Raw genomic sequence first — 12,245 nt, 5'->3', positions numbered from 1 at the left:
TGCTTGCTACTTTTTTGGTTGATTGTAGTTGTGGAAAGAAATATATGCCCTTGATCTCTTGCTTCTTAATTATGGCTTTAAATTGTTATTGTTTATTGAACAAAGATTTATTATTAAGCCAAATGTATTATTGCTCATGTTCATTACTCTTGCTTTGAAAGGAGGAAGCCAATCTTGACTCATATTTACTATTAATAAGTTATGAGACATCCAAAATCATTGAGCTTTTGAGGCTGGCAAGTGGGCTTCAGTCAGTGCACCAAAAAAAAAATTGATGAAAGATCCAACTCAAATAGGGCAATAATTTCCCAATGATGCAGGAATTGAATCGTTTAATGAATTAAAATCAAGATAAAAATATTCTAAATTTTGGAGTTCCCCCATCTGACTGGGCAAAGGACCAGTAAGATTAAATAGCCAATGGGGTATGCTTGATCCAAAGTTATTCGTAGAAAGATCAAGTGTAGTAAGAGAAGTGAAATTAATATGGGGCAGTGTAAAGGGAAGGTTAGAAAAAGCGGCACTAGATAGATGCAGGACGGAAAGAAAAGGAAGCATATTGATCATATGAATCAAATTGGATGCTTTTAAAGGTTGATATAACTTATGTCAAGATGCCGCAAGGAACGGAGCTACCCAGCCCAAGTTGCCAACATCCTCAAGAGCATTCAAAAGGTCTTTAGAAGGTTGAAGGGTGATTTCACGATATTCAAAAATCAAAAAATATGAGAAAGTCACTTTTCAAACATCAGGGATTGACCTTTAAATCTTAGGGGACGACCTTAGGTCATCTCCTTTGAAAAAGGGATGTTGGCACACTATTTTTGATCTGGCATGCTATAAGGGGCAACCCATAGAACGACCCCTATGCCAGGGCCGATCCATGGGTCAACCCCTACTATGCCAGAGGTCCAAACGATTTTTGATGTATCTACAGGGGGTATCATAGCTTCAAAAATATCAATATATGCACTCCGCAATATACGGTATCATAGTATACAGTTAACTAATATGGTATATAATTAAATTAAAATGGTACAAAGCTAATTTACTATTGTACATAGTTAAATGGATGCTATATACAGCTAAATTAATATGATATATAGTTAACTAAATATGATACATAGTTAAATTAACATAATATATAGTTAAATAAATACAGCATATAGTTAAATAAATACTATACATAGTTAGATTAATATGTGGCACAATTAACTAAATATGGTATACAGTTAAATTAATATAATATATAGTTAAATAAAAACTGCACACGGTTAAATGAATACTCTACACAGTTAACTGAATATAGTACATATTTAATTAAATATGATACACTGTAAAATGAATAGTACATAAAGTTAAATGAACACTACACATAATTAAAGTAAGATGATACGCAGTTATCTAAACATAGTATACAGTTAAATAGACACCACACATAGTTAAATGAACACTGTACACAGTTAAATTAATATAGTATATAGTTAATTAAATATGATATATAATTAAATTAATATAATACATAGTTAATGAATACTGTATACAGTTAATGAATATTATACACAGTTAAATTAACATGATACACAGTTCAATGAATATAGTACACAGTTAACTGAATACTGCATATAGTTAAATCAATACTGTATACAGTTAAATTAATATAGTACACAGTTAACTAAACATGTTATATAATTAAATTAACATGGTATATAGTTAATTTGCTACAACATACGGTTAAAAAAATATTTTATATATTTAAATTAATATAGTACACAGTTAACTTAACATAGTACATAATTAAATTAACATAATATATAATTAATTAAACATGATATATATGGTACATAATTAAATAAATACTACATATAGTTAAATAAATATTATACATAGTTAAATTAACATGATACATAGTTAACTAAATATAGTATACAGTTAAATTAACATAATACACAATTAAATGAACATTGCACACAGTTAAATGAATACTATATACAGTTAAATTAACATAGTACATAATTAACTAAATATGATATATGGTACATAGTTAAATAAACATTGTACATAGTTAAATGAATACTGTATATAGTTAAATTAATATGGTACATAGTTAACTAAATATGGTATACAGTTAATTAGCATGATATATAGTTAAATAAATAATATATATAATTAAATAAATACTGTAAACAGTTAAATTAACATGATATATAATTAAATAAATACTACATATAATTAAATAAATATTGTATACAATTAAATTAACATAATACATAGTTAACTAAATATGGTATATAGTTAAAATAATATGGTACATAGTTAAATAAATATTACACACGATTAAATGAATACTATACACAGTTAAATTAATATGATATATAGTTAACTAAATATAATGTATAGTTAAATTAACATGATACATAGTTAAATGAATACTGTACATAGTTAAATGAACACTACATATAGTTAAATTAACATAGTATACAATTAACTAAACACAGTATACAGTTAAATTAATATACTACATAGTTAAATGAATACTGCATATAATTAAATAAATATTATGTATAGTTAAATTAATATAGTATATAGTTAAATAAACACTACATACAATTAATGAATATTGTACATAATTAAATTAGTATGGTATGTAGTTAAATTAATAAGATATATAGTTAAATAAATACTGCACATAATTAAATAAATATTGCATACAGTTAGATTAGCATAATATATGGTTAATCAAACATCATATATATGGTATACAGTTAAATGAATACTGCACACGATTAAGTGAACATTGTATACAGTTAAATTAATATAGTGCATAATTAACTAAATATGGTACACAGTTAAATTAATACGATATACAATTAACTAAATATGATACACAGTTAAATTAATATGGTACGCAGTTAAATTAATACTGTATATAATTACATAAATACTATATAGTGTTAAATTAATATGGTATATAGTTAACTAAATATGGTACATAGTTAAATAAATATACTACATAGTTGACCAAACATAATATACAGTTAAATAAATACTGTACATAATTAAATGAATAATACAACAGTTAAATAAATATGATACATAGTTAATTTACTGTTGCATATAGTTATATATACATGATATATGATTAAATTAATATGATACATAATTAATTTGCCATTGCACCTGGAGGAGCATGGAGAGCTTGGAGGAGGGCGGCCCATTGGGTGCCGTTGGAGGTCGGTCGGCGCCGTCAAGGTCAAGGGGGGCATAAAGGTCGAAGAAGTAGCAGTGAGGAGGTCGAGCATCTACCAGGTTGGTGCCACTAACGGAGGGTAGAGGGTGCGGTAGAGGCCTGATTAGGAGAGGAGGATGCAACAGGTGAGGTTCTTCATGAATTAGGATGCGATGTGCTGCATGGTATCGTTGTAGCAGCAAATAGCGAGATATGCTTGAGAGGGCGTGTTTGAGCTTGCCAGCGGCGTAGTTGGTACAATTAAGGAGGAGATGGATGAGATACAATCTCCTCTCGTCAGACTTCAGCTCGTATAGCTACATCACCAACGGCAACATCATGTGAGGGGGACGTATGGAAGGAGAGAACCCAGTTGGTGGTGGTTTGTGAGAGAAAAAGTCGTGTCCGTATAGAAGGGGGAGAAGAAATACAGAAGGTATTTTTATCCTTCATCGATTGAAAATTATGAGAGCATTTAACTATGGACCGATTGTTATAAAAATGATCCATAGAGATTAAAAGTTAAAATGCCGTCAACAAATTGATCGGCCATTAAAAATCTCCTATTTAAAAACACTCATCCTCAGCCTTTTCCCATCTATGACGACGATGGCCCAATCCCCTCCTCTTCCTTGAACTCTTCCTTGGCCTGTGGCGGCGAGGACCAGGCGTCCCTCCTCTTCTCCTATTCCTGCGACTCTTTCACCCTCGACGACGACACAGTCCAAACGCCCCCTCGGCAACGTCGACCCAGCCCGCCTTCTAGGGGAAGTAAACTTTACTTGACGTCCATCCAAAGTCCAAATACGTACGTAATTAACCAGCATTGTCCAGCTCACTCAGGATCCGAAAATTTTGCTTCTCTGAGCTCAGCAGGACCGAGCCCTCCCATCTGGACGGCCAACCGCCTTGCCGCGCAAATGCTACCGTGTCCAACCGCTATCCATCCCATGCACAACCTCCAAAAGCGAGTCAACATCCCCCACTCGATCGAGGGGAGGTCATTTGACGGCATTCATCTCCCCTTCTCTCTCTAGTTCTCTTTCTCTTCCTCAAATATCTTTCCGTTTTCAACGACTTTGGTTGGCTCGGTCTGTTTCATTCCATCTCCCTCTTCTTCTTTTCTTCTGCTTTCATTGTTCGATCTCGAGGTGGTGGAAATGCCGGGGGAGGTGACGGCAACGAGAAGCGGTTACGCGACTGCGGTGGAGGAGGCCGCTTATGCTGGGCTGGAGAGCATGGAGAGGCTTATTGTTTTGCTATCTCAGCAGCAGGAAAATAAGAAGGCGGAGATGGACGAACACTGCCGGGCGGTCGCCGACGCGGCGCTGACCAAGTTCCGCAAGGTTATCACACTCCTCGGCCGCACCACCACCGGTCATGCCCGCTTCCGCTCGGCCCCTCTACCCCTCCACAGTCGCCACGATGGAGAGATGGAGAGGAGTGAAGAGAGCGCGCCCGTGAAGCCGATCCAACAGTTACCACCGCTTCCTCCTCCTGATCACCATCGATACGAGCACTTCTCCAACTCTTGCGTGTCGTCGCCTTCTAGCTCGATCAAGGGGACGTGGTGCGAGGGGAGCTGCCATGGTTCCAAAAAGGGGTAAGATCGCTAAGATCACTCGATCGATCGGCACCAAAATGATCTCACTTATCGAACCAAAAAGAATGCGAGTTTAGTTTGGAATAGGGATAGTTATTCCTGTATCTTCATAAGTTTTCCTTGTTCTAAAGGAGGAGGAAATTAAAGGGAACTGAAATAAAAGAGCCATTTATTCTATGAATAAAAATATTTCAGAAGACATTGTTTGACCATAATAACTATTCCTTCGTATTATTAGGTTGAATATTTACTCCTCCTTTATTCATGTTTTAGTAATTATTTCTTCTATATTTCTGCTTTTTTAAACCCGTTTGCCTGGAATAAGACTTATTATTCATAAAGTTATTCTAGACTTTCTTTGGAATAGTTATTTCAGAAGGTTTCACCAAAATAACTATTTCTTCGTTATGCCATGCATGCTGAATAGTTATCCTTCCTCTTTGCATGTATGAATAATTATTCCTCTTTTATTCCGGATAATTTACAGAAATAAATATTCCTTCTCTTTTGAATCTTGAATTAATATAACTATGTTTCCTTCATCTCACTTTGAATAATTTTCTTATTTTTTAATTCCTGATCTCTTTAACCCATTTGGGATATTAATTCGTTTCTGTAAATAAAAAATCGAGCTACGGTTGGAGCTGCAGAAAGTTCAGGTGGAGGAGGAAGGTCAGAATACCGGCGGTGAGCTCGAAAATGGCGGAGGTACGGCCGGACGACTACTCCTGGAGGAAGTACGGCCAGAAGCCCATCAAGGGGTCACCGCATCCAAGGCAAGCTTTGATCCTTCTCTGTGATTAAAACCGTCTGATTCGTCCGAGTTGACTCAGAGAGTCATATCGCCATGGCTGCAGGAGTTATTATAAATGCAGCAGCGTGAGGGGGTGCCCGGCGAGGAAGCAGGTGGAGCGTGCGGCGGACGATCCGTCGATGCTTATCGTCACCTACGACGGTGTTCATAACCACACCGAAGTCATCGAAGGCTGGCCGGAGGGAGTGTTAAAAGCTTCTTTTTCCTAGATTCTTCATCATCGCTTGCTGTTGTCTGGTCTTAGATTCAGTAGAGTTTTGTCGTCTGGGAGGGAAGAAGCATGGAAAGCTCCGGTGAAGACAATGCCCATGGGGTGGGTGGGTGAGGTGGAGAACTTATAGAGAGAGAGAGACATGAAATGGAGACATGGAACAATGGGTTGAGTTGGCTTGCTGACTTTGTTTTTAACTACTACTTGTACATGCCTGCGAAAAATATAAAACCTAAATAGTAATATTACAGTTGGATTTTATGCCTTCGGCAAAGGATAAGGGTACTAATATAAAAATGTTTATATATTATTTTTTAGGTTTAGGTATAAAGAAAGAGTTTGATTCTTTCAAGGTCATTCATATTTAACAAGTCAAAAACTGAAGATGGGCCATACCTAACATATTTGCAGTTTTATACCACTAGAGAAACAGAAAATATGATATGTTTGAGGCAGGCATGCAATCCATACATCAAGTGGGTGCAGAAATTTGACACAATATTTACTATTATCTAACTATTGTGATATGCATCTATATCATGATAAACATTACCGATTCTAATTTAATTATGTGACATTATATATTTAAGCAAATCAGGACAAATAGAATATTGCACTTATCTGTATCTTAATTGGATAGGATTCTATGAAATTAATTATATGATTCCAGAACAACTGTACGATGATGCTCAGAGATGCGAGCTTGTCTTGGTAGTGGCCAGTCATAAGACAGAACAAGTCGTAAGATGGAGCAATTTAGGGGTGAATACTATGCTGGCCGAAGTTCCAGCTCCAAAAATTGAGAAATCTTTTACATGCGCTTGCAGTGTAAATATAAGTACTTGGATTAGAATGTATATCTTAAGCGTTTTTTATCCCGAAACAAGCGGAAGCGGCTTGTTTGATGGCCCTCTTGTCTTGCAGTTCAAAAACTGTAGCTTTGCATCTTCGTTGAATGCATTTTTGTGTCTTCATTGAACGCACTCTAAATTAGAAAGTGGGCTACAATAGTCCTCTTATGGTGTCCATGCCTTAGATGCCCAAGACTCTCTTTGGATGGTTGCCTTGGAAAAGAGAAAGCATAACAAGAAGAATAATGTGTGTAGTTAAGTTGTACGTATATTATGATACATGACTAACATACACTATTTATTTATAGAGACATGTACGATAATCCCACTCTTTCATGATCTCTGTAGTTGGGAGTTATTTAGGAATCCTCAATCTCCACTTAAGATAAAACTGAATCAATATAATCCACTTAAGATATGACTAAGATTCTCAATAATTAATTAATTAATTAATTTAATATCCATATATACACACTTATTCTATATGGACGTATTGGTATTCTATACTAATGTTAATAATCTCCCACTGGGATATATGGGATAACACATCTCCCATATGCACACAAATTCATCTCCTCGTACAAGGCATTAAAGCGTGCAACTTGATAATAAAGAATGTATACTATATCAAGCAACCACCAAGGCTGACATAGTACTCGCTCTAAAGAAAATAAGGCAATATCGTCTATGTCTCAGATAATTTATGTCATATCAATCAAATACTTCCAAACCCTCGAGAATAACTCTAAATAGCATTTGACCATCATTCTAAGCTTTGGCACTCATGATCATTATACGCAGGATAACCATCTGGACTATGAGATACAAAACTTGCATGATGTGATCTAAATTATCTTCCCTATAGAATCCGAAATAATCCATCTTTTGGTCCAAACATTTTCCTAGATATGGTCCATATAATTGCTCATGCTAGCCAATTGGATGACATACTAAAATAGTGAAATCGAATCTCAACTTCATAAAATGACTCTAGATCCAAAGGCATAAGATAATAGGATCTCATATGTGATAAAGAAGAACTATCATGTCACTCCCCCACGATGGTCGAATATGAGCGCATGTTGTATAATGTATATGCTATGGTGGAGCTTCCACAAATCAGGAGATGTCACACTCATAAATACCGTACGAATGTTAATCTAGTCACCACCAAGGTACTAACTGGCTCTCCGACCTAGGATCGCATTAAGCATGCTAGAATCATCCAAATTGAACCATATAGCATGATACGTTCAACCCTTGTTAGAATATATTTTGAGTGTTGTTTTATTAATCCTATTTGATAGATTTGTTCCTCATACGATATTCCATATGCCTGCAAAATCTCATGCTCATTCGTTGAGCCGTTTGAGAGAAATTAGTTGGATTTATTATTTTATTATTTTTATTTTTTTTATTAAAACCATTTAGGTCTCGAGTAAAACAGAAATAAATCATTAGGCTCATCAAAAATTATAATTGACACAACCATCAAGTCAGGATCGGTGAAAGGAGGATCCACTCGTTGATGATAACGACACAGCATCGTCGGATCAGTCACACACACCCACACATGCCGCCTATGCATTTGGGGGTGGTCTGGCCACCCGAAGTGACTCTCAGCGATCCACAATAGCGGCTGTCCACACGTGTATTACACGTGCTATCGTGATGATGGTTGGTAGCGACGCCACCACCTTTCGACTTATTATGATGTGGGGAGTCCGTCGGCATTTTTAGATGTCCAATCGAACATCGTTTTGCTAGGCGGTGATGCAGCCACCATATGCGAGTGAGATGAACAGTGCCATGCATTGTTTATCTTCTTCCTCCAGCAGCCTGATTTGCAGAAAAATTTATTCTGCATAACTAACTTCAGGAGCCCATATCTCTCGTAGTATGAAATAAATTAACATGATACGCATCAAATCGGGTCTAAAGTCTTTGGTTCATCATGGGTTCATACATAAAATTGAAATTTGTGTTTACAATTTCTCTCAAATGGTTCAACGAACGAGCATGAGATTTTGCAGGCATGTAGACTACAATATGAGGAACAAATCTATCTAGTTGGATCAATAAAATAACAATCAAAATATATTCTAATAAGTACTGAACATATCATGTAATATAGATCGATTTGGGGGTTCTAGTATACTTATTGTGATCCTAAGTGAAGAGCCATGACAAAGATGCAAACAAAGTCATGTAAGCTCTGATACCACTATAAGTACTCAGGTTAGAATGTATACCTTGAGTGTTTTTGATTCCGAAACAAGTGGAAGTAATTATATTTGGAGTTGTTTGACGACTCTCTTGTCTTGCACTCCAGGAACCACAACCTTATGCTAACGTTGAACAAACTTTGTGCCTTTGTTGAACGCACTTCAAATCCAAAAAGAGAGCTACTAGAGTTCTCTTATGATGTCCATACCTTAGATGCCCAAAGCTCTTTTTGGATGGTTGCCTTGGAGAAAGAGAGAAAGTATAACAAAAAGAATAACCTGTGTATAGTTAAGTTGTACCTATATTATAATATATGACTGACATACACCATCTATTTATAGAGGCATATACTATAATCCTACTCTCACATGATCTCTATAGTTGGGAGTTATCTGAAATTCTCAACCTTCAGGGATAAGATTGAGTCAATATATTCCACTTAGGATATGACTAGGATTTTCAATAATTAATTAATTAATTCTAATATCCACATGTGCATACTTATTTCATGCGGATGTATTGGTGTTCTATATCAATGCCAACAGTGAAAAAAAAAAAAAAAGGGAGGAAGAAGAAGAAGAAGAAAACTATCATGAATGCTGGTGCTTTAGAAGAATTGGATTATTTCCTGTGTGCAAGAATTGTGAGGGCCCTTGTGGATTATAGTGGGGTTGGAGGGCTGAGGAAGACGACCAAGATGGTGGTTTCTCCACCTTGGGGGTCTCCCCTTCTCGGGGAGCGAGTGATGATAGGCGACGACACCCTCTTCCCCCATTTGCTCAGTCCTCCTTCCATGGTGTAGGGGAGGATAGCGAGGCCATGGCCTCTTCTTGGGTTTCCCTTTTCCATGTAGATGGAGACCGTAAATGCCACTCCAAGACCATGTGAGCTGAACTAGCCTTAGCTTCTTCTTTTTTTCCCCCAATTAGGTTGCATTTAAAAGCAGAATAGCTAGAGTGTGTACATGTCGTTTAACCAAGTTATTCAACTGTGTCCTGCCAAACACTCATCAGAATAATAGGATTAAAGTACATTTGCAGAAGAGAAAACAAATTTCTAAAAAACTTAGCATGTAATTTTTAGAAAGACATTTGGGTTTGTGATGTACCTCTTCAATATCTTCCCTAGTTTATTCCTCGGATATCAAAGTAAGAATGGTATAGTGGCTGACTTCTTTGACTGGAGTTCAGGAAGATGGAAAATGAGATCGCCCAGGAGCTCCAATACCAACTTAAGATATGAATTTATCTAACTTTGAGCTTTGTTAAATACCTTCACCCTGACTCAAGAGAGGACAACATCGAATGGAATGACGAATCAAATAGAACTTTCACTACTTCTTCCATATATCAATTCCTTAACTCTTGTGAAGTCAAGTGCAGTTTTGATTTTACTCTTTGGGAGCTCTATACGTCACCGTACATTAATATTTTATATACGTGGTTATGCTGGAGAAACAGGCATAACACTGGTAGAGTTCTTAATAAAAAACTGGATCAAAATCTTAGAGGTTGTGTTATCTATACTCAGGCACTTGAATTATTAGATCATCTCTTTTCAAACTGCATCCTCTTCTCCATAATTTTGAAAAAAAAAAATTTATTCAGCATATTTTACATCCTCTCTCATCTTTCAGATTCTTATGTCTTGATTGGATTCATCAAAACTCCTATAAAAGATCCTATTGCATCATCCTTACGCTCTTATCTGCCGTAGCATGGTCTTGCTAGAAGGAGCAAAATACTAAGTTGTTTCTCAAAAAAGGGTCATTTGCTAAGTCGGTAATAGTTACTGCCATCAACCTCTTCAGAGATTGGTCCATGCTTTATAAGCCTTCTTCCTTAAGCGAATTTGAAAAAATCTAACAAAAGATCAGACATTTAACAGTTTAGAAATTAAATCTTTCTTTTTGGTTTTCTCTTTGCTTTACTCTTTCGTCTTTTTATCTTGTCCTACACTGCTAAATTTCAGTTGTTTTACATTTCTGAATTCAGCTTTGTTTTTGCTGTTCTCTCAACTATGGTAACTCTGCTCCTGTTATCCTTTTTTAGCATGTACTTTTTTTTATTTAATAAATAAAGGTTAGGTGATTATTTTCTGTCAGAAAAATTAATGAGAAATATCTAATTGAGTTTAAACTTAAAAGTAACTATCCACTTAAGTTTCAAGTAAAAAATACTTCCCATTTGAAATATAACTTAAAAATAACTATCCAAATAAGATAAAATGACCCAATTATCTTTGCAGTTATAAAGCAGCACTATACTATTATAAAGTAATACTATACTATTATAAAACAATACTGCATTATAATAAAAATAATACTACACTATTATAAAGTAATACTACACTATTATAAAACAACACTGCATTGTTGCAAAGTAATACTACAATAAAGAAATACTATACTATGATAATATAATACTACCTTATTGTAAAGAAATAATATGCTAATATAATACAATAAAGTAATATTGTATTATTATAAAGGAATACTACACTAATATAATATAATACTATCTTATTGTAAAGAAATACTACACTAATATAATATAATAAACTAATACTATATTATTATAAAGAAATACTATACTAATATAATGTAATACTATTTTATTATAAAGAAATACTACACTATAATAATGTAATACTGTATTATTTTAAAGGATATAAGGATATAAGAGTAATTTCAGTCAAAATGAATAGTTGCTTTTAACTGATATTTGGAATGGATATGTATTTTCATATAAAACTCATTTGGAAAGCTACTTTAAGTTGAAAGTAGAGCTGGAGATTTATCTCTAGTTCTCTTTTTTCTTCCTCTTTTATTGTCTAAAAAAAAAAAATCAATGCGCATTAGTATCTCTTTCACATTTGGACATTAGAGGTATACGAAGTGCACCATTCCAATTTCTTCAATCCTTATTGGTTATTTTTATTATTCTTAACATTATCTAAAATACATTTCTACTTAGATCACTCCTTATTAAAATTGTGGATGATGGGCCAATTTTATCACAGTATTTTACCATTATGATTTGACTTTTTTTTTTTTTTTCAAAAACTATTTCAAAACTTTTTTGTGTGCAGGAAACTTGAGCTTTAGCTAGTCAGAGGATATTTTAGTGTCTAAAGAGAATCTCCATACGACGGTAGAAATGGACTTTAGGTCATAATAAGTTTTGATGGGAATGGAAGCAAGAGAAGCCACCAGTCTTTTATTAAGCAACTATTCATAGGAATAGAGAAGACCTGGCAGTAGACTTCTCGGAACAGAATTACAGCAATGGCACAACTCCAATCAACACTCC

At 34.8% G+C, this 12,245-nt stretch overlaps 1 protein-coding gene across 1 annotated transcript; it reads left to right on the top strand.

Moving 5' to 3' along the window:
- Window positions 1-4,241: 4,241 nt before the first annotated feature.
- On the top strand, window positions 4,242-6,220 carry LOC105049581 (probable WRKY transcription factor 15). Its single transcript, XM_010929282.3, has 3 exons — window positions 4,242-4,832; window positions 5,483-5,608; window positions 5,690-6,220. The coding sequence occupies exons 1-3, from the start codon at window positions 4,390-4,392 to the stop codon at window positions 5,853-5,855; spliced, it is 735 nt and encodes a 244-aa protein (XP_010927584.2). The 5' UTR covers window positions 4,242-4,389; the 3' UTR covers window positions 5,856-6,220.
- Window positions 6,221-12,245: the final 6,025 nt, after the last annotated feature.

The sequence above is a fragment of the Elaeis guineensis genome, chromosome 8 (assembly GCF_000442705.2).
Source record: "Elaeis guineensis isolate ETL-2024a chromosome 8, EG11, whole genome shotgun sequence".
Classification (NCBI taxonomy): Eukaryota; Viridiplantae; Streptophyta; class Magnoliopsida; order Arecales; family Arecaceae; genus Elaeis; species Elaeis guineensis.
Note: the sequence above shows the minus strand (reverse complement) of the source record. Positions and strands in the feature narration are given on the sequence as shown.